The sequence below is a fragment of the Siphateles boraxobius genome, unplaced genomic scaffold (assembly GCF_051911475.1).
Source record: "Siphateles boraxobius isolate OS27281-9 unplaced genomic scaffold, OSU_SipBor_1 26, whole genome shotgun sequence".
NCBI classification, from domain to species: Eukaryota; Metazoa; Chordata; class Actinopteri; order Cypriniformes; family Leuciscidae; genus Siphateles; species Siphateles boraxobius.
In genome coordinates, this window is record NW_027508876.1 from 10784025 (window position 1) to 10808133 (window position 24109).

Here is a 24109-nt window from a genome sequence, read left to right on the forward strand (position 1 = left end):
ATAGCGCTTTGTGTGGAAGTGAATGAGGGGGAAGGAGGGGTGAAGACGCAACTTCTGCCAATAGAAGGAAACGCTGCCTTTTTTATGTCTCAAACTCTCGGCCTGTTTTCGGCGTCTGTTATTTACTCTGCTCAGCTGATTGAGTCTGGATTTTTCTGTGATTAATAACATCTAATGGTAACGGGACTAAAGAGGCTCAATTGCCGATTGCTAAGACTGCAACTTTCGCAATCCGTTATATTAAGTTGCGTCCGACATTTAGGAGAACGTGTAAACTTTTTGATGGATAGATGTGCGTAATTTTGGATAAAACGCGCAACGTTTTAGCACCTACCCACCACAGGATAGAAAAACGTAAGGACTACATACATTTTTAGGATAATATTTTAACTATAGGCTACTTATTTGCACGAGTCTACGAATCGAAACCGTCAAGTTCCTTTAAAGGCTTTTTTAAATGCGAACTCATATTTATTAACCAGTACATTTGTGGTTTCCCCTTCAAACTCGTATTTGAGCGACTTAAATGCTGTTTAAGTTGAGCAGAACTTCCACAGAATGCTGGAGTGAAGGCACTGAAGATGGCATCGGCGATTTTTGAGGGCACATCCCTGGTTAACATGTTCGTGAAGGATTGTTGGGTTAACGGGGTCCGCAGGCTCATCATTAGAGGAGAGGAAGAGGAGCTCTTTGAAATAAGGACTGAATGGTCAGACAGAAACATTCTTTACCTCCACAGAAGCTCCTCGGATTTGGGAAGACTTTTAAAAAGACTCCTGGAGTGTTTCACCGAAGACAGACGATATTTATCAAAGTGTCCTCTGATAGTAGGTGGGTGTGCGAAGTGTTATTATGAATAAAGTGCAATCAGTTCTACTTGACCAACTTTATTCTATTCTATTCTATTCTATTCTATTCTATTCTATTCTATTCTATTCTATTCTGTTCTGTTCTATTCTTTTATATGTTCAACTCTACTTAGGATACTATATGCTATTTGAGGTGTATAGTAATGAAGTACAAATACGGTACAATACGTCTCAACATTTTATCATTTGTGTTGACTTCTACTATTACGTCACTACATTTTAAAGTAACAACAGGTAGTTTTTTGCTCTCGGGCTCCCCCTACAGTTGGGAAACAGTATTGTCCTCTACTACTGTCGTAAACTGTCATCCTACATGCACGTGCATTTGTTGACAACCATGATAGCCCTGAACACTGTAGGAGGAGGTCACATGCAGGTGTTCTCGCCTGTGTGAAATGTCTTCATCCCAGGTACAGTGGCATATATTTCAGCATGTCATATGAATATAATTTCATGTGTTTTATTTTTTTTATAACGACAAATGATTGCGATGATCACTTTTACAAGCCAGCGTCATTATAGTAGCCTAGTCTATTGGTTACCTTTTTTCTCAATCTATATGATACTTCAATGCAATCACACAGAAGTATTGCACAAGAACAACATGAGGGTGGAAATTAGTCATCCGAAAAAATTGCTACAAGAATCCCGTTTGCCTCTGTATCTAGCAATAATATCTAGCAATAATCGGAAATTACACAATCAAGTAACTTTACACATGTAACAAATGAGAAGCTATGAACTCAATGATAATATTATTATCTTCCTCCTTTGTTTGTACATGTTGAGTAGGCTACACTTTTTAGGTCAAACATTTGTTATTTGCATTTCCTCGATTACAAAGTTCCAATCAGATCGTGAATGCTAAAAGAACGAGAATAGCGTTTAGCTACCAGATTGATAATTCGCTACTCTACTATCATTACTTCATTCATGAAGATAAACGGAGGATAAAATAGCTTCCATAACATAATCAGACAGCCAAAAAAACAAAGAGATAGTATGCACGCAATATACTTACTGGTCCAAAAGCATGACAGCCAAGTCAGCATCTGTCGGGAACCCCTCCTCCTCTTTCAGCTCACGCCAGCGAGAAAAAGCTGGCCCAATGTTGATCCTCGTTCTGCCTTTTATGCGATCACTTTCTCTTTTTCTCTTTTTGCTTTCCTCCGACAAAACCTTTGCTTTCTTTTTTCTCTGTGGTGCTTCGGCCATGACAGTATAAAATTTGGCTCGCACGTCCGACTTTAAGGAAGTGGGGGTGGTGGTGGAAGTGACGTATACGCCGTAAAGCAGTCGAATTATGTAGTTCTCTTTGTTCGCCGGTTACTACCAGAAACCCGAAGTTTAAAAGTACAATTAAAAACGCTACAGACCCCGTCAGGCTATGGCAGACGTGTCATTCAAACTAAAAAAAAGTCGATGTACCATCACAAGAGACTTGGAAATGTATTATGAACAGTGTTGGGGAAAGTTACTTTTAAAAGTAATGCATTACAATATTGCGTTACTCCCCAAAAAAGTAACTAAGTACGTTACTTAGTTACTTTTTATGGAAAGTAATGCGTTACATTACTTTTGCGTTACTTTTTCTCACCTGCATGGGCTTGTTTGTTTGTTTTTTAATAACAGCTAAAACAATCTATTTTTGCCAATTGTTAAGGCCCTTTCACATCAAAAGTTAAATGAATAAGCCTAAGGCTGAAGGAAATGCATATTTACTACTGTACAGTAGAGGGCGCCGCTCAAACAAACCTTTCAGCTGCTGCTGTTCTTGATTAAATAACAATAGGATACAGGAGAAGGAAGTTCAACACTCTTATTTCTAAACCTAATCTAAAGTCATTTTTGCTTATTAGTATGGTTGAATTAGATCATTGTAGGTCAGCAGCAAAGACTTTGGTTAATAAAGTGAGATTAAATACATAAAGTATACTTGTTTAATTTAACATAGTTAATTATAAAACTTTTGCACAAAATTCTGAGATTGCATTTGACTGTTTTTATTCATTTTGAGGAATACTGAATGTTTTGTGCAAGTGAGATGAGTAAATGCATGTTCAATGCACAACACACAACACCTCACTTTATTTCTCTCAACATGGGGACAGGAGAGCTGTCAGTCAATAAATGTGAAAAAGTAACTAGCGTTACTTATTTGAAAAAGTAACTCAGATATTTTGTTGTAAATTGAAAAAGTAATGCGTTACTTTACTAGTTACTTGAAAAAGTAATCTGATTACGTAACTCAAGTTACTTGTAATAAGTTACCCCCAACACTGATTATGAAGGTTGAAAAGTTACCTGTTGTTACTTTAAAAGAGCAAATTGATACTTTCACTCAGATGTATTTCTTAAAAACCCGTTTCCTTACATCTGAGATTGCAAAGCTAAACAAGAATTTCAGCTAAATAAGCTATGCTGATCAATTAGTGATATCCAGGTAGCGAATGAATGTTGCTCAAATTGTTGCTCAATTCCGTTTCTTTGAATCAGTCATTGAACTGAATGATTAATTCTAACTGATTTCTATTTATTCAACTCTACCATGCTGTCCTGTTCCTCCCAACTCAACTATTCATGTTTACTCACAGGAAATATTCTGTATCACTCCATAATCTAGACTGTTCTACTCTATTGTACTTTACAGTGCTCTGTTTTTCTCTTTTCTGCTCTATACTCTAGACGAAAATAGAATTGGATATTCTACACTATTGCAGGCTACAATACTCTATTTTACTACAGTTCCCTACTCTATTCTGAACTACTTTTCCCCAAAATTAGAAAAAATGCGGTTGTCATCTTAATAAGCTATTTCTACCAGTTTAAAATGACTTCTGTTGGTTTAACAATGTAGTAAGGTTTATTCAGCCATATTAAATAATAATTTTGTCGAGAATAAAACCAGTTAATTTAGCACATATTAAGGTAACCTGACCATGGATATTGTGTAATTTCAAAATTAAGATTTTTCCTCCAGAAAAGCAAACACTTTTCTTTTTTTGTTTGTTTGGGGACAAGGTTCAAGTAATCTGCTTAATAATTCACACTGTACTAGATATAGTGACACACAAATCAGACTTATCATGTGGCTCCTTGCTGTCTGAAACAGATGAGTCAGTGACTAGCTTTCTAAATATAGAGCAGCCTTTTTTTCTTTTCTTTTTTCTTTTGATTTCACATTCCAAGACAGGCCATACACACTACTATTGGGATTAAATTGATAAATCAGGCTAAAATTACAATGGAAACCCACATAACTGCATTATTGCAGCATAACTGCAGTGCTAAAAATTTAAATTAGCCCAAACTGTAACAGTCCCACCATGAGGCACTTAAAAAAGAGTCCTGCAGCAATAGCTCAGCTATAGATCAACTATGATGCAATTGGTTCAGCTTCCTTTCCTCAGTAGTGTCCTCTCTTACTACACTGTTAGGACTTTGTGATCAGTTTTGACAGATGTCTTCATTGTGCAAGATGTGATGACTGTTAGGTTTGTCTCATTGTGAAACATTAGAAAATTGTTTGTAGCTCTTATTTCTCTTTTTCTGCACCAGACAGGTTTCTTATGAAACTGTTTTGTTGTTATTAGTTCTTGAGTTTAGTACATCTGCAGGAGTGACCTGCTTGCTTAGCCACATCATGCTGAGTGTTTACAACAGCATTCTGCACTGAATAATGTATATATATATATATATATATATATATATATATATATATATATATATATATATATATATATATATATATATATATATATATATATATATATATATATATATATATATATATATGTATGTATATATAAATTATGTTATATTATAGTGTTATATTGTGTCTGACGGGCAGTTTGGAAAATGTGAATGCTGGTTTGGGGAAGACCAGGTGTCAAAATGGTTTCCCCCATCTGTTTGGTGTGTATTAACACATGGCTCCTCCTCTTTTGTTATTCATATGGAAACAGATCAAACCAAACGGTGGCAAAATGTAAAATGGATCAGATATGTGCTCTTTCCCCATAGGGAGAATGTTGACAGTAGAGAGCTTGAGAGTGTCTTTTTAAACACACAAACACAGCAATCTTTATATAGGCTTAAATCTTTATCCCACAGGAAACGGACCCTTCCACAGCTAATCCTGACAGGAAGAACACCGGAAGAGCATGGATATCTGTTCCAGCAAACAGTACAGTTTTATTAAGTAAAATTTTAGCTGGTGTCTTCTTGTTTGGGAAAGAGCAATGTCTTCCTTAAGCATCTCATTTGTTCCTAAATATAGATGATTTACTGCAACATGAATGTTGTTATGCATATGTCTTGACTCATGGTGCTGAAGTGTTATTATCACTTCTGTAAGTCTAAAGAGCTCAGTTTTCTGTCCACTGTAACATTTAAAGGTCAGTTATATATGATCAGTAGAGTGCTGTACAGTACAGTATCTTATGCTTTTTTGTTTTTTAATTCCTTACATTACATTTTTTTTTACATTTGTATTTCTGATGTGCATAAATGTGTTAAGTTAAAATAAACACAGGGGAAATTATTCCATATAGGTTTTATCTGTCAGCAAGCCAAATCCTCTGATTTGTTGCCTCTAAAACATTTTCTTTCAGATGTATGATAATGGTTAACATGGGAGATTTTAAAAGACATAGCATAATTCATCTAGGGGTGGTAGAGTCATTATGATCGAAAGATGATTTAATGACCTAAAACCTATATACTGCCCGTATGGGTGATGTCATCAGCATGAGACATTAGTAATGAATAGTCATTACATCAGTGTGGAGTTTTGTGGAGTCTTTCACTGCCTGAATAAGAAGAGGCTGTTGTGTAAAATCTTTGTTTGTGACTAGAGATTGTGGGTGTTTTGTCATCACCATCATCATAATTACAGCTCTAGGATGGTCTGGATGATTAGACGTGCATTTGTCATTGTTTTCAGTATGACTTTCAGTATGAATCCATTAAAAGTAATTCCATCTATTAGATGATATTCTGATTCATTATTGTCAATTGTAGAATTGTTAATACAAATGTCAGGACCTTTATCAGACTCGCTCACTTTTAAGTCAACCTTTTTTTAAACCAGACAGGGTTTTCTCTGTGGTCTCTTACATTTTATGGGGCCACTTAAAGTTGTTTTAGGTGTTGCCTGAAAGTTATATCACCACAACTTTGTCTAGACAGCACAATAATCGGAATGCTTGTCAGAGGTAAAGTAGTCATTGGCCTGTTTGTGAATTAGTCAATGAGCCATATAAACGGCACAGACTGCAAATAAAATATCTTGAGCTGAGAGGCAGAATACTGATCTGATGTAAAAGATTCTTAGAAAGGTTGGATATGCTGATATGTTTGTGCTCTCACAGGGCTTGTGAAGATTAAAGAAGCAACAGACATTGAGACAAAGCTAAATGAAGTGGAGCTAGTGTTAAAAAACACAATTAGCATGCCCTGCAAGGTAAGAGATCTAACTGATGACACCAGTATAAGGAAAAAAGGGCTTGCATATTATTAAAGTGTGACTGCAACGAACAAGAAGCATGTATTGTTATTTTCCTTTATTACCTGAACATCTTCCTAAATTACTTACTAAGGTCTTATCATAAGCTCATTCTAACAGTATGTTTTTCTCAGTTTTCTAGGTCAGAGGTTGTCTTAACATTCTTTGAACGCTCGCCGCTAGATCAGGTCCTGAGGAACGACAATGTCCACAAAATTCAGCCATGCTTTCAAAGTCCAGTTATTTCAGGTAGTTTTTTAAGGTTAAAATGCTTGTTTATATTGATGAATATTACAATATTATATATGTCAGGGTTGGGGTGATGCGAGGACTCAATTTGATGATGGGCTTTTTATTAGTAAAAAATGAAACAAAAACAAACAAAAACTACCCCAAAGGGTACCCCAAATGCTCACCTCGTGCACTCACAACAGACGACAAACACACCGAGCATGAATGTCGAAAACAGCTCACTTGGACAGAAGAGCGCACGGCTCAAGCACACTCCCGCATGCTCACTCAAGAGAAGACAGTACAGTAGTGTTAGGGCTCTATCACAAAACCAAGAATAAACTAGACATAAGGGACAGAACCCTGACAATATAACATTAATATAGTATTTTTTATATAATTATTATATTATTATAGCTAATGCAACTAACCTACCTACCGTTCAAAAGTTTGGAAACATTACTATTTTTAATGTTTTCGAAATAAATCTCTTATGCTCACAATGCCTGCATTTATTTGATCAAAAATACAACAAAAAAACATCTTAGGTTACGACTGTAACCCTGGTTTCCTGAAGAGGGAACAAGACACTGCGTTGAGACACTGTGGGAACGCCCCTGCGTGACTGCTTCAACAAGCATGTGTGAAATCAGCTCAATGGCGTGACGGATTTTCATAGGCGGGTGACGTCACAATCAGGAAACTAAAAAGCATACCCGGAACAAACAGAGTTTGCTGAAGCAAGTCAACCACAGACATGCAGGGAGAATGGCAGGGCGACGCAGCATCTCATTCCCTCTTCAAGGAACCAGGGTTACAGTCGTATCCTGAAACTTTTCCTTTTAAGGGAACTCAAGCTGTGTCGAGATGCTGTGGGAACCTTCTACCCACACCACCATACTAGCAAGTGCCTGTCTGTGTGAAATTGTTGTCCACACTAAGACAAAAAGCACCCTAGACCCAGGAATGGAGCCTGCTGCATCACACATCCTGTCGCAAAACAATTCCGTCATTAGCGTTACGCGATGACAAGGAGCCTCAAACACAGGGCCTTGGGAAAGAAACCATGGTTTTTTCAACATAACCAAGGCAAGCAGGCATCGCCACGAAGCGGGTTTCCCCTCGGGTAGAACCCCTTGATTCTAAGACACCACTGCAGGGGCCTCATGTACAGCTGGCCAAAAGGTATCACGTTGGACGCAGCTGCCATGAGACCCAACCGGCTTTGGAACTGTTTGACAGTGAGTTACTGGCCTAGCCTTAACCCATTTATAGCTGAGAGAATCTAATCGATACTAGCAGGAGACAGACGTGCCTACATCGTCGTCGAATCCCAAACCACGCCTATAAAAGTGGTTATCTGAGCTGGAAGAAGCAAACTCTTGATGCCATTGAGCCTTAACAGCAACTTCCTCATATGGACGAGAACGACATTTCGATGCTGAACCGGCATATGCTCTGAGTGAGCTAGAATCAACCAATCATTGATCTAATTCAGGGGTCGGCAACCTAAGGCACGCGTGCCAACACTGGCACGCGGAGGGTTAATCGCTGGCACGCAAGCAAGCGCGAGAGGGGTGTATGTATTTCATTCAGATAAAGTAGCCTACCTCCCACCTATATACAGATCTACATATTTATGTAATAATTCCTTGTAGTAACAGCTTGTTTTATTAAGTTAGGAGTTATTAATATTATTAAAGTGTGAGTATTAAACTGCACAACTCAATGAAAGCGTGCAGCTCTAACAAACCATTGGTCAGAGTGGTCGCGCTGACCACTGTGCATCAGCGTAAACAAGTTATCCAACTGACACCTTAAAGCTCGTTCCGCTGTAAATAGTTAATGCTATAAATTTCAACCAAGTGTATAGAGTCCTTATTAAACATTCCATACACATTAAAATGACTGCGATGCATGTGGAAACTCCGTTCATGCGTACCTGATCACTTCATGTTTTTTCTCTGATTGGAAAGCTATCCAATCGTGAGACAAATGCCCTCTGATTGAGAGCACACTTTTACATATTCCAGATGAAAATGAACAAAATGCATATATGCATTATATATGCTTGTTGAAGTCACAAATGTAAATTGTACTCCTCCCAAATTGGTAAAAAAACCCAAAAAACATGCAAGTGTTATAACGGCTCCCGGTTTATAGATATGACAGCGCTGCTGCAACACGCATCTCTTCAGCAAGCCGACGTGCAAACTGGCGCAAATGAAACTGAAAGTTTAGCTTACATTCTGAAGCTCAACACACAGTTGTCTTCATTAAAAGTAGTGAGATGCAGTTATGTTGCCAAGTGAAAGTGTAACACTTTTAACAAAACTGAAAGAAGTCAGTAAAAACACGAATGACCAGATCCAATCTGTTCTTCAAAGTCTAATTTAGGCCTGAAAACAAAGATGACAAATCTAAAACAAATTTCATGAGAAACATTTTAATTTCTGTACTATTTCTGTGTTAGCCATTATGAATATTTAAAATATGTTTATGTTTTTTTATACATGAGGGGGGGGGGGGCTATGGCACAGTAATGAACTCGGAAACTTAAAAATGGCACTTTATGACAAATAGGTTGCCGACCCCTGATCTAATTCAACATGCGAATGCCCTGGAAAAAAAGCAAACCTCAGGAACTTTCTGTGTTGTGGAAGGATGGAGACGTCGAAGTATGCGTCCTTGAGATCTATCATGACAAACCAGTCCTCTGAACTGATTTGTGACATGATTTGCTTTTTAGTGAGCATCTTGAATTTGAGCTTCTTTACAGATCAATTTAGATGGCGCAGATCTAAGATCGGACGTAACCCTCCTATCCTTTTTTGGAACTATAAAGTGCTGGCTGTAAAACCCGGATTCCCTGCTGGGAGGAGGAACATGTTCTATGGCCCCCGTGTCCAGCAGAGCCTTTACCTCTGGCTCCATAACCAGAGCCTGCTCGGGGTCTACCACAGTGGGGAGGTTATGACCTAGATGGTAAAAATCTTTCATCTAACTTGCTTTTATGATGAACCTCCTGTTTTTCTGCTGGCCAGTCAATGTTAAGTTTGGCCACAGCATGGGTCACGACCTCTATGAGCTCCTCATATGCAGGTGTATGAGGTGGCGAGTCCTTAGTATCTCCTGTTTTGATACTAACAACATCCAACTCCTCAGAACTGGATAATTGCAGGTCCTAGAGCTTCACCCAGAGCGGAAGAAACCAAAAAAGTGTGCTTCCAGACCCTGAGATAAAGCACTGGACCTGGCTGGTGAGGGTAGAGAAAGGGTCTCTGACCACTCTACGAGGTCCATTTGTAATAATATTTCACAATATTACTGTTTTTTCTGTATTTTGATCAAATAAATGCAGGCTTGATGAGCATAAGAGACTTCTTTTTAAAAACATTAAAAATAGTAATGTTTCCAATTTATATATATATATATACGTATATATACAGATTCACATACTGTAAGAGCCTTCCTTATTATGTTCTTTATAAATAACAAAAAAACAAAATTATACACTTTTTTTTTTGGAGATCATTTTATTTCTGATCATTCATTGACTTCTCTACAGAAATCATGAGGTCTAATGGGTTTTGCCTGGCGAACACTGAGACCATTGTGTTTGATGAGAGCGTTCCACTGGACAAAGAGAGACCCTCCTCCACTGACTCAGCCCAGCACTCGTAAGTGCCTGACATTCCCTCTGTGTCATCCCAGTCCAATTCTCTGAGTACATAAATATAACGAAAATGTATAGTGATAAACTTTCATGTATTAGACTCTTGATTACATTCACACAACATATTACATTTTACATCAGCCATTGACAGAAGGCTTGATGTAATGTTTTCATTGAGTGCATAGTTGTGTCACACACAGGAAGTGGTATTTCCTTCCCTGGGTGTAAGAAGGAAGCTCTGGAATGAAACTCAAGACCCTCTCAATTAGATGTCTGATGACATTATTCCCACAATTATACATGATTATACACAGTTCCTCATTACATCCTGAACACTGCTGATTAAAGGGATAGTTCACCCAAAAATGAAAATTCTGTCATTATTTACTCACCCTCAAGTTGTTCCAAACCTGTGTGAATTTCTTTCTTCTGTTGAACACAAAAGAAGATAATTGAAGAATGTCGGTAAACAAACAGTTGATAGACCCCATTGACTTCCATAGTATGGAAAAAAATAATATGGAAATCAATGGGGTCCCATCAACTGTTTGGTTACCGACATTCTTCAATTATCTTCTTTTGTGTTCAACAGAAGAAAGAAATTCATACAGGTTTGGAACAACTTGAGGGTGAGTAAATGACAGAATTTTCATTTTTGGGTTTTGGGTGAACTATCTGTAACGTAGTTCAGATGTTATGGGAAGAAGGATACGATTATTTTAACAAAATAAAACAAATACAAAAACGAAAGTAAAGATGGCAGTCCCTCACGGTCAACTGCCACACATAATAAAACAAAACATCAAATAAAATCCAGGCCTGGCCTCTCTCGATCTCCACTCTCTTCACTCCTCCTTTTATGCTTCTGCTCCCGCTGAGAGATACAAGACTGGTGCGTCGCTCAGGTGGCGCACATCAGTAATTATGCCACCGGCCTCGTGCCGCTCTCTCACGGCCCTCGGCCTCATCCTGCTCGCCACACTATCCCTTTAACCCTCTGGGGTCCAAGGTGTTTTTGGGGTCCTGGAGGTGTTCTGACATGCTCTGACATTTGTGCTTTTTTTAAGTTATTTATAAACATGTTAATGGCAAAGGTGTAAATTCACTCTATATAGCACAAAGAGGGCTACCATAATATGTGAGCAAGATGTATGTACATGTTTGTATTTTTGAGAGAATATTGTTTATGCATGGGTTATTGAAAAAACTAAAACTTAAAGTCTCTGAAATAAGGCCACAAAACACAAACTAAATATGTGTCCACAAGACTTTTGACTAATGGATGTTCTCGCCTAGGATTTTTGCTTCAAAATGATCTGAAAACCATCCTGCCAAATCATTCACATAAAACAATACATTGATTTAAATTTAGTAAAACACTTTTTGTTTGGAAAGGCAATATGCGAAATGGGCGTGACTCATGTATAATGGTCTGATTCACACATGTGAAGACAAAAGACCTGCTTAATGGGGTGGTGATGGCGCAGTGGATAAGACACATGCCTTTGGTGTGAGAGACCCAGGTTTGAATACACTGCAAGACACCAATGTGTCCCTGAGCAAGACACTTAACCCCTAGTTGCTCCAGAGGCGTGCGACCCCTGACATATAGCAATTGTAAGTCGCTTTGGATAAAAGCGTCAGCTAAATGTAATGAGCCTGCATAATGAGCTTTTCACAGGTGTGTCACTGAGCCACAAGAAAGAATACAAGGACACAAGAAAAGAAATATATATATATACTACAAAATTGATTCACAGTTGGAAACATCCAGAAAAAAATAGTATTTTTCCACTTGTATTTTTGCTTGCAAATTGTATAATATCCAAGGTGAACATTTCTAGTAATTGTGTAGTTAATTCTCATACTGTATTTTCAGAAAGTTGTGGATATGTATCCTCTTCCCAAATTTGTCACTAATAAAACACAATACAAATAATTTGAAGAGAAGGCTTATATTGACCTTTTAAGATTTTGTTTACATCTACCTTGTAAATATATTATTTTCTATTTTATTAAAAAGGTTACAATTACAGCAACAATTAAAATAACAATATTTCAAGTGTAATATTTCTTTGTAAAAACTAAAGTATACATTTTATCATACATATTTCAAAGTTAAGGATTCATTAGTTTCAATAAAGCCTACATTGGAACAGACATTATAATAGCATCCTAGTTGATGACTTTATTTTTGACAAAACAAACATAGCCTAATATATTTAACATTTGAACAGAAATTGGTGAACAAAAGCTTATTCAATGTGGCAGTAGTCTAGTTTACAGTAAACAGTTTATAATCTATCCAAAACTAGTCAACGAAATGTTGTCTTTCAGATTTCGTCTGTAACATAGGCATATCGTTTGTTGTTTTTATGAGCCAATATTAGGGCATATAAATATTAATTTGCAGTTTAATACGCTGCTAATACAAAGACATTTTAACGTTATTTCAACATATTTCAGTCGATTTTCACTCATCTCAGTATAGCAATAGGGTTTGGTAAAAACTGTTCAGTTCATTCATTCACACACAGACGTGATTCATATAAAACAGTCTTTTTGCGGTTTACATACACTATATCGCGATTAGAACAATAATTTAAAAAAAACTTACTTCTCAGATGGATCCGTTGCTCCTCGAAATGAAAATAAAACAGCACATGTTCTGAGGTAAATGTCCCAGGATTATTCCTCACACAGCCTCGCAAGAGAAATAGTACATTAATCTGATGTTTACATTTGTTGTGTTATCGCGTTTATGAGGGGCGTTGACACTTATGTGCTGCTTCAGATCATTTGCGTTTGAATAACACGCGCTCTCCGTGGACGTGTCACATTAGCAGAATAATGAGCTGAGAGAACGGTAATGAGATCGGCTGACAACTCTCTCTTTTTTTATAGATTACATAAACAGAGACTATTTATTTTAGTTTTGAATTAGATATTTTAAAAGTACAAACTTAAATGATTATAAAGATATATTGCTCATGCTTGTGTAACCTAAAGATGTTTTATTTTTTGAAATAGAAAAGAAAGAAACTGACACTTATGTGAATATACAGTTATTTTATTAAATATCTGTAAAGAAAAGAGAAAATAAGAATACATAAATTAAAGAAGAGTGATTTGATTTAATGAGACGATGATTGGTCCTAATAAACGAATCAGAGTTGGCCGCCTTAGTTGGTGGAGTCATCGGAGTCGAGAGATGATGCAATCATAGACATAATAAATACATAGATGCCCTATTGGCCGCATTGGAACGTTGCTGCGATACGTCAACGCGTCCGCCATTTTGCGGAGGGCAAGACTGCACTGTAATCAAATGCAAGTAAACGGTGAGCTGCGGTTTTTCTGGATAAACACAAAAAAGAAAATTACATTTATTAACTGATTTCAGTGGTTTGTATACAAACCACTGAAATCAGTTGATAAATGTAATTTTTGATTTTTGATTTTAATTTGATAAACGTATACGTGGTGTACAAAAAGTTCCATCTCTATTTATTTAAAATCTCGATAGTTAGACAGATTTATAAAAAAAAAAAATTTAAATAAGGAATTGTCAAAGCTCCGGCTTGTCATGTAGGCTATCTGGCTTTTTATTCTTGGATAAGAATTGTGAAGATATAATTAATTAGACTAGAGACATCAGAGCCAGCGTCAAACTTCAGAAGCATGGGGTACATGAGAGCGCTGAGCGCGCGCTGATCCCTGGATCTCAACTCCGAGATCAAATTTTTAAATAGGCGCTATCTTTATAAATAAACCACATATTTGAGCTTTAAACAACTACATTGTAGCCTGAAATACAATTAAAACTACATTTCGTGACACAATAACTGTAGTATTTTTAAATTTCGCGGCTTTTCTCCTCTGGAAGTTACTATTACTAATTATATCATGACCAAATACAACCAGAAACAAATGTTCAGTCTTGCTTGGGAAAGATAATTCCTCGAGACCTGTTTTCAATTGTGTGGCGATTGTGTCCAGCCCCAAACAGCACACGAAACAGGCATTTTTCTCAATTCTCGCTATGAGAAGTATGAGAAAGTTGCCCTCCGCAATATGGCGGCGCCGTTGACGGACACTCCAGCAGCCAATAGGGCGTCTATGTATTTATTATGTCTATCGATGCAATGATCTTTTTCCGAGGGAAGCACCGAGAAAGAAGCAGTGAGCACGATCTGGGAAGAGAAAGAATTAGACTGAGCGATCTAGTAGTTTGTTTAGAGAGATTTAGAGATATAGAACATAAAGGTTTTGAGAAATAGAAACAGAATTTGATATTGTTATAATTGATTTTGAGTAAAAGTGAATCTAGCTTTTTTGTACGTGCATTGAAGTACGGGCCTAAAGCTGAAAGAGCTGCCGCAAACTTTTTCTAATTGATATTAGAGTACTCTTGGTTGGTTTTTCCCCCCCTTTATTCCTTTTCTTGGGTTTTCTGTTGGTTCTTTGTCTGTTATTTTTTCTAATTTCTGAGTTGGATGCTGCATTCCGGAACATCGGACGAGTTGGAGAAGTTTGCACGCGTATTGTCCCTGCTTCACATCGAAAGAACGAGAAACGGTTGCAAGCAGGAACTGGCGAGCCATGCCCATATAAGGATCGAACTGTAAATCAGCATGAACAGTGTGGTAGGACCAAGCGGCAACCTCCCTGTCTCTCTCTTGAAACCAACACGGAAGTGAATTAAACTGCAATTCATCGCCTTGCCGCTTGAGGCTGACTGCAAAAGTGAGCCAAATCTGTATCTCCCCCATGTTAAAATGCCCAACTTTACCGCAGAAAAAAAAAAGTTTACAGCCTGGTGTCTTAAGTTGTTTTGGTCTATACAGCTAATTTTACCCTTCCTGACAACTGTGAGGGGGGTGAATTTTTTTAGAACTCATCAGTTTAAATTATATTAAGCCTTAAAATGCTGCATAATCAGGGGCGTGGCCACTTGAGTGACAGGTGGATTGCCGCTGCTCTTACTAGCCGTTTGTCTGCTCTCTGTTAGCCATCATGTCACCTCAGCTGATTCCAGCTGCTGAACTTGTCATCTCTGCCGTGTTTTTACTTTTTTCGGGATTATTTTATACAGTTTATTACACGCCGCCCTTACCTTCGCCCACGCCGTTGGATTCCGTCGTTGTCGAGTGAACAACCAGCGCTGTTCTTCAGTTGTTTTCCTCTGTGAACATGCACTCATGGATGTCTGACAATATCGTTGCTTTTTGGAGTTCAGATTTAAAAACGTCTAAGATATAGAGGCCACACTCGTTCTGCTGTACCGTTGATCTTATGGAGCAGATAGACTATAATATGCTTATTTCACTTTTTAGTGTTCAATAAAAAGTACCGTCAGATTAAATCCTGCAGGTGTCAGTGCTTTCTATTCGTCCCTTAAATTAGCGCGTATTTTTAGTGCATTTACTTGAACTTCTTAGGTAATATCTATCAGAATTTAAAATGGACTGAATAAAGCTCTCTACGAACTTGACGTGCAGTGCCGCGCTGACTGACATGTATGCGCATCACTGTCGCACACACACTCAGAGCAAATATTGTAAGTTACTGCATGAGAATAATAATGCATCACAATACACATAGTCTCACGGTTAGTTATGTCTTTTAACTATTATAGTATTTCAAAGGGCAAAAACATGAACTTTCACTATTGGCTTTAGGTCTACTTCTTCAAGTCAGCTGTCACTTTAGCGCGAGGCCAGTAGCACATTAGCTCTTAGCCTGAGCAAACTCGAGCAAGGCGGGCGTAGTTTCAGCATCCAGGCACCTCAAGTCCACCCACGTCCCGCCTTTTTGCCCATTTTCGTTTATCGACACTACGTCCATATTTTTTTACAGTCTATGGGTAGGACTGAGCACACGTTTTTTTTTTCCCTACCTAACTGTTAAGCAGAGCTGAATTTGCGGAAGAAGGATCTCGTGAAAGAACTGTGAACTGGAACTGGAACTGGTAAAATCTCAAATCACATTGAGATTTCTGTGAGCATTGAACACATTTGAGTGTAAATGTATTTTCTTTATTGTACTTTCAATCTCATTGTGATTATTTCTTTTGATTTATTGATTAAGTGTTTTATCTTTTCTATTTCTGGAAAACGAGAATTGTAAAAATACAGCAGCCACACACTCAAAACACTGTGCAAAATCAATTTTAATAGCAAGCTTTCGGTCTTCCGACCTTCTTCAGGCCTGAAGAAGGTCGGAAGACGGAAAGCTTGCTATTAAAATTGATTTTGCACAGTGTTTTGAGTGTGCGGCTGCTGTATTTTTACAATTCCTGATGATTTAATGTAGCAGCACCTCTCTACAAGACATTTTTGACGGATGAGAGGTGGTTCTTTTCTATTTTTTCTATTTTGGAAAACGAGAATTGAAAGCGTGGAGTAATTTAAAGGGTTAAGTTGGAAGAACTATATTTAAATCAAATTAAGGGAGAAAAGTATTCCTTATATTAAATAGGTAAATTAGGAATAGTTTAAATAAATAAGAAAATTGTATCCCATAATCATATTAAATTAAAAGTTAATCAGGTGCAATTAGATTTAAACTAAATAGGGAACACACCTTTATAATAGATAAAAGGAGAAACAAAGGGGGTTATACTTTATTAATTTCTGGTTTATTTTCTTATATGTGATGTGGTGATAATTTGATTTCATTGTTTTCTACATACTTTCTTTTATTTTATTCACTTGTTATTCCTTTTAAATATAACTTGCCTGTTTTTCCAACTTAAACAGTGTGTCCCTGTGCTTCTTTGCTGCTAACACAGTCTCTTGAGCGAATTCTGGTCTTCTGATCGCTGGTCCATAGATTGAAGCAGTGTCTTCGTTCACGCCCCTCCGTGTCTTTTACTGAGGAGAGTGAGGGTAACACACTTGCCACGACACGGGTTACACTTGTGTGAATAGTAATCGCTGAGCTTTGTTTAAGTTTAGAGACGTGCTCCAGAAAAAAAGTTAACGGAGACAGAGAGGCAGAAAGCACACCCTGTTTATTTTCTTCATTTTACAAAAGCATACGGTTTTGATGTTAATGTGAGTGTACACAAAAAAAGAAGACCCTCTATAGTTTATAATCATGTATTGATTTTATTTATATGACCAAAAATGACAGAGTATTTTAAGTCTATGTTGCTGCTATGTGGAAAAAAAACAGCAGGTGAAGTCTTGTTAAAGGGTTAGTTCACCCAAAAATAATTCTGTCAGTATTTATTAACCTCATGTTGTTCCAACCCCGTAAGACCTTCATTCATCTTCGGAACACGAATTAAGATATTTTTGATGAAATCTGAGAGCTGGATCACTCCTCCATAGGCTTCTAAGGGATTGAAACTTGCCTGCACCGAGAAGTCATTAAAGATATCGTTAATATAGTCCAAGTGACTACAGTGGCTCAATCTTACGTTTATCAAACAACGAGAATACTTTTTGTGCGCAAAAACAAACAAAAATAACAAGTTTATTTCAACTATTCATTTCCTTCTCTCTGGGCCTCGAGTCAGTTCACCAGTGTAATAGCGTAAAGCTTCTGTTGTTGTACGCATCACCCACATGACCAATAGTGAGCCTACGTGTGACGTAGCTCTACGCAATCATACTACATTAACTGACTAGAGGCCAACAGAGAAGGAAATGAATAGTTGAAATAAAGTCGTTATTTTTGTTTGTTTTTGCGCACAAAAAGTATTCTCATCGCTTGGTAAACTTAAGATTGAGCCACAGTAGTCACTTGGACTATTTTAACGATGTCTTTAATGACTTTTCGTGGCTGGCAAGTTTCAATCCCTGAAGCAGCCTATGGAGGAGTATGGAGGAGTGATCCAGCTCTAAGATTTCAAAAATATCAAAAATATCTTAATTCGTGTTCCGAAGATGAACGAAGGTCTTATGGGGTTGGAACAACATGAGGGTGAGTAAATACTGACAGAATTTTCATTTTTGGGTGAACTATCCCTTTAAAAATAAAAACAGCCTATGCCTACGATGTCTTAAAAATGGTCTAGACAGGCAGCTTGCTGGGTTTTAGTTATATTGTTTCTTAAGATGTTGTTTTCCCATCATTTCATATATAATTATTGTTTAAAAATCTCTGAAAATACAGGTATGATGAGGACGGGAGAGAATCTCTGGATCCTGTGGATCAAGACCTGAGTGACGATGATCCTGAAGCTTATGTCACTAACCTGTCCTACTACCATCTGGTTCCCTTCGAAACTGACATCTTGGAGTGATGCAGACCATTCTGCATGGGTGGACATTTATAGGGGGGCACTGAAACCCCACCTCTACGATGCAGATAGCCTGTATGTCATTTTTGCCAAGCGATGGGATGTGCTGCAGTTTAGAGGCTAATTCTGATTGTGTTTATGCTGCAGGAAATCTGAATGAAGAGATCACCACTAGACGCAGAATCTGTCCATAAGATTTGTTGGCCTGAGCCCACTATGATACTGTATTCACCAACGTGCCTCATTATTCAACCTAGAGTCATGTTGTAGACAAGAAAATATAATAGGAACCGACAAAAAAAAAAAAAGATTCCTGGTGCACAGATTTATGGTGTCCTGACAGATTTTATTTCTATTTTTATTTAAAGCCCACAGTGTACCAGTGATTCATCTTTTTCAAGGCCGATTTCCCAGAACCTGCCTGGAAAGTTATTTTTCTTATTCAGAAATAGTCTGCGCTATGAGAATCAATCCTTTGGCATTGGTGGATGATCTAAAGATGCTCCCGAAGAAGAAGATTTGCATAAGGATTTATCAAAATGGAAGGCTGTGATAGTAAAAGAACTTGAACATAAAATGCTGATTCAACCAAATCCTTAAAAAAATTACAAATAATGACAAAAAATGACAAAATGTAAAATGAAAACCCATTTCTACGGAGCCCCTAAAGGGATGTGGTGGTGAAAAAAAAAAATTAGGATGGGAGAATTTTTTTTTTTAAATCTTTTGCGTTCACTCGCAAAACTTTTGCGTTCCCTCGCAAAAGTTTTGCGTTCCCTCGCAAAGTTATTTGTGTTCCCACGCAAAACCTGTTGTGAGCTCGGACAGACACTTCCTGTTTAATGTCCCGCTGGCAGTGCTTCAGAGCTCCGTACGTTAATCGAGCGTTTCATAGTGTTTGAACTTGGACTCAAATATAAAGAAATGCGGTCAGTGCTTAACTCAAGGAACTTCCCGGATCAATATTCTTGAGCTAAACGTTGTTAAAACACAAACGACACCTATTTACAATCACAGTAACCTAGACAACGAGCTACAACCCAATTTTCCTCAAAACGAGCTTTATAATATAGGCTAAATGGATCTTTATGTGCAGGCGGCTGAGAGACAAGTCAAGGGACCATCTGCAAAGTGGAATATAACCCAACAAACGACTACAGCATCAACTCATATTCAAAAATACAAAAATAGTCATTAGCTTCAATGTTACAAACTGTAGTGCCACCCAATTCAGCTTACACATCAATGGTGACCCACTGGTCATACTACACTGCTTTTGCACATTTTATATTATGAAAAATATTCAATAACTCCACTGTAACACACCAAATTTAGTTCACACATCACTGCTCTAATATTGGTTATACAACACTTTTTCTTCCAAATGCATAACTGTAAATGTAACTCTTATATCCTAAGGTATACATTTACATTCTTATGAGTTCTTGCTCTTCCCTGGGAATCGAACCTATGACCTTGGTATTACATGCACCAACGCTCTACTGTTTGAGCTACAGGAAAGCTAGTATGGAAAGTAATTGCACCTAAAAAATAAGTAGGCCTATTAATTACACAAAATTATATTGGTACTGTGCGCAGCTAGTTACAATCATAGCTTATGCATTATATTTGCTTACTGAATTTCGATGGCATTACACATAAAAGTGTGAAGTTATTGATTTTATTTCATAAAAAATCATAACAACTATGCTTTTTTTTAATCAAACTAAGTATTGTAGTATAACCAGCAGGAGAGCGGTGATGTGTGAACTGAATTTGGCCACAATGTCATAGTGAAGCTATAGAATATGTTTAATAATATAAAATGTGCAGATGGGTTTGGGATTTGAACTTTGCAGACGGCCCCTTATTTGGACTTGTCTCTCAATCGGCTGTTTAGAGATAAATTTATATTATCAAGTCAAGTCAAGTCATCCTCATTTATATAGCGCTTTTAACAATGTAGATTGTTTCAAAAGGCTTTACAGAGATAAACATATAATTTAAGGTAACAGAGATTGGTTTGGTTTTATAGTGGTTCTTGAAAAATGTTTTTTCCAGCTAAAGTTAGTTTTGATTGATTCACTTCCGTCTAAATTATCATTTGTTATTAAATTAGGGGCCGCTAAGACGACACCGTTCTCTCTAAACAGACTTTAAACGTGAACCTGTGATAGACGCTGATGGCGTTCACATGCGCATTAAGAATTGATTCTATAGTTATGTGCGTTTGAATATATGTGCGCAGGTTTGTAATTCCTTACAAACCATGCCTAAACAAACTACTTGTCTTGTCTATAAATTTTGATGCAGAATTTTATTTTATCTTATCACTTCGGGTAGGTACGCGAACCAAAAAAATCCACAACGCTTTATCTAACGAGTTTTTTTTTCTTTCACTATGGCGTTATAAACGAAATCAGCACACTTACAAATCGTTTCTGGAGCTCTTTATCCTGCCTCATACTGTTGTCAAGTAACGCCAAATCTTCCTGGGTGTCTAGGGGAAGTAACAGATCCCCTGGCAGGGATAACTCTCCAACAGACACATTGGCACTGAAAATGTTGCAGCATAGTGTCCATTTTGTTGTCCATGCTACGCACAACATCACCAAACTCTCCAAGACGTTGCAGCATTGGGGTCTGATCTGCACCTACAGGGGTTCCCAGAATAAAAGAATAAAGTAGTCAGTCCTGGTCCCTCAACTACTAAACTATGACAGTTATATCTAGGTCTACTACATACAGGTGACCCCAGTGGGAATTACCTGATTGCCCAGTGCGAGCAAACGTCTTCAACATTGTCCCAACTTGCTTAACCTGCTCTCGAAGTGAGCCGCTGTCATCTGAAGCTACAAAATGAAGGGCATATGGTAATTTTGGACCTACATCACACACAAAAAAAGTTATATTTAAGAAAGTGTGCATGTTCTCACCTGCTGGTGCATTGCTGTCCCTCAGGGCTTGTTTTTCCATTCTGGAGTCTCTGGAAATCTACATATAAAAAAATACAACTAAAGGCACTATTTTCAATACTGTTAAAACACTGGACACTAAGACAGGCCTAGAATATACCTTCATAGCAGAAAACTTCATGCTGTACACAAGGTGCCAGGGTTGACTGAGACTGAGACTCTTTTAACTAAAAAGATGTTTGAGCCCTTTTTATTTTCCTGGTACAAATCAATGCTTTTTCTTTGTTCAACGAGCAGTTCATGGGTTGAAGCTCTTAATTTTGATCTCTCAAAGAGCACGAGATTGATGCATTTAACCTTAAAATGTAAAAAATTTTCTTGCGGGGGAGCATGCCCACGAACCCCCCTAGAGGCACAGAGGTCCACCCAACATAGTTTTACAAATTCCTATGGGAAAGAACGACCATTTATGAACTTTACTCCAGCATAGTACAACAAGGTTCCTTTTAAGTCAGTAAAACTGTAAATGCCATATTAAAATGTCCTTGGACAAAATATACATTTGGCCTGTCTAAGGGGGGGCCTACAAGACATTGTGCCCAGGGGCCTCTGAACTCTTAATCCGGCCCTGCGTGGGAACACAAATATCTTTGCGAGGGAACGCAACAACACTTTTGCGTGGGAACGCAAATAACTTTGCGAGGGAACGCAAAGTTTCTCGGGGGAACGCAAAAGTTTTGCAAGGGAACGCAAAAGATTAAAAAAAGAAAAATCTCCCATCCTAAATTTTTTTCCACCACCACGTCACTTTAGGGGCTCCGTACATTTCAACAACTGAAACCTTTGATTTTGTACAAAATCACTGCTTTATTATTCTTAACAGCCATTTTTGCCTTAAAGACTTGGGGTTAGTTAAATTAAATTTGCCAATGTATAAAGATATATTTCTGAAGTGAATTTTATTAGCTTGTGACCTCTCTTCTACTCACCGAATATGGGCAGTAGCTGAACTTTCTTCTTTCCTCTTGAACACAAAAGACTTGCATACATACTTGGCTCACGGCTCCTACTTACACAAATATATACACACGCACGCACACACATGCACGAACACACACTCTGTAATACAGTCATGTTTCCCTGCTGAGAAAGTGATCGCAACTGTTAGAAATTTGGTTAAGTAATTGGGTTTGAGATTATATTTATATATTTTTTGCAAAATGCAAGTAATGATGCTTGGTTTAATTGTTTTATTCTTCAGGATGCATATAATATATTTTATCACAGTCATGTCCATCATGCCATACAATTGTGACTCCCTTTTTCAAACCTAAACCTGGATGCATGTGAGCAAACTGCTAGAGATATCACTGAAGTCTTGTTGGACACAAGCAAACACAAGAGCAGAAGAATAGACTGTGTTTGCATAAAGTGATTAAAGTAGGCCTACATGGACATGATCAAATGCATAGCTCATTACATATCCAATACAAAGGATTTTACAGAGGTTATTTTTTTTGTTCATTGGAATTTTAATGATTATTTTATTTTTGTAAGCATTGAAAATAACTATTTCACATTGTTTTACATTGTACATACTTTTATATGCTAACATTTTGGGGGTCAAGGACTGATGTGCACCATATCATGTATTGCTATTGGTATTTCATACAGTATATGAAATGATTTACAAAACTTGTGAATAATTTATTAACAACATGCCACTAAAGCTTTTGTGTAAATAAGGATGAGTTTGCATTGTTTTAGATTGTTTTCTTCTTCAGAATCCTCAGGTTATAATATCAAACTTGCTCATTTAAAACTTTATTCACAGAAAGATATTCATAGCAAGTTTATATGCAACACCTGATTCCACAAATCACATCTGTACAATGAATTTGGATATTGACAAGGCTGTTCCATTTTCCCTTTTTTTTTCTCTGAAGACCATCATAGCTAGCCTATAGTATTATTTATTTAAAGTTTACTGACACCTGCGGTTCATTCATAATATTATTTTTATTAACTGTCAGATCATTTTAAAAATAGATAGCTAAAGGTTTGAATACACTTAAATATACATTACCCTTGAAAAGTTTGGGGTCAGTAATTTTAAATGAATTAATAATTTTAATCATTAAGGATGCATATAATGTCAAATAAATGCTGTTTCTGTACACTTTAACTCATCAGAATCCTGAAAAACAGGATCATGCTTCCATGATCACCAAATCATTAGAATATTTCTGAAAGAGTAATTCTTCAAAATAAAGCTTTGCCATCATATAAATGAATTACATTTTAAAAGATATTAAAATGTAAAATGGCTATTTTAAACTAATAATATTTCACATTTTGATTGACTAAATGCAGCCTTAGTGAGCATAAGAGACTTTTTTCAAAAACCCCACAACCCCAAACTTTTGGAATGGAAGTGTGTGTAATTTATATTTGTAAGAAATAAAAAAAGAAATAAAAAAAAATCTGAAGAAAAAGAAAAGAACAAGCACAACTAAATGCTTAATAGAAATAAAATAATGCATGAGCTGTATATGGGCTACATACTCATTTACACTGGTAGCTTAGGGGATATCAGGGATATCAGAAATGAGAAATATATAAAATATAGAGAAATATATTAAAAATATTACATTTATTGAA

At 37.1% G+C, this 24109-nt stretch overlaps 1 protein-coding gene and 1 long non-coding RNA gene across 2 annotated transcripts in view; one reads left to right on the forward strand and one right to left on the reverse strand.

Annotated features, from left to right (window-relative positions):
* On the forward strand, positions 1 to 23948 carry pxdc1b (PX domain containing 1b). Its single transcript, XM_077244366.1, has 5 exons — positions 1 to 831; positions 6242 to 6333; positions 6510 to 6624; positions 10175 to 10286; positions 18407 to 23948. The coding sequence occupies exons 1-5, from the start codon at positions 582 to 584 to the stop codon at positions 18534 to 18536; spliced, it is 699 nt and encodes a 232-aa protein (XP_077100481.1). The 5' UTR covers positions 1 to 581; the 3' UTR covers positions 18537 to 23948.
* Positions 1 to 24109, reverse strand: part of LOC143751720 (uncharacterized) — a 286935-nt gene that overhangs the window by 137062 nt on the left and 125764 nt on the right. The window lies entirely within an intron of this gene.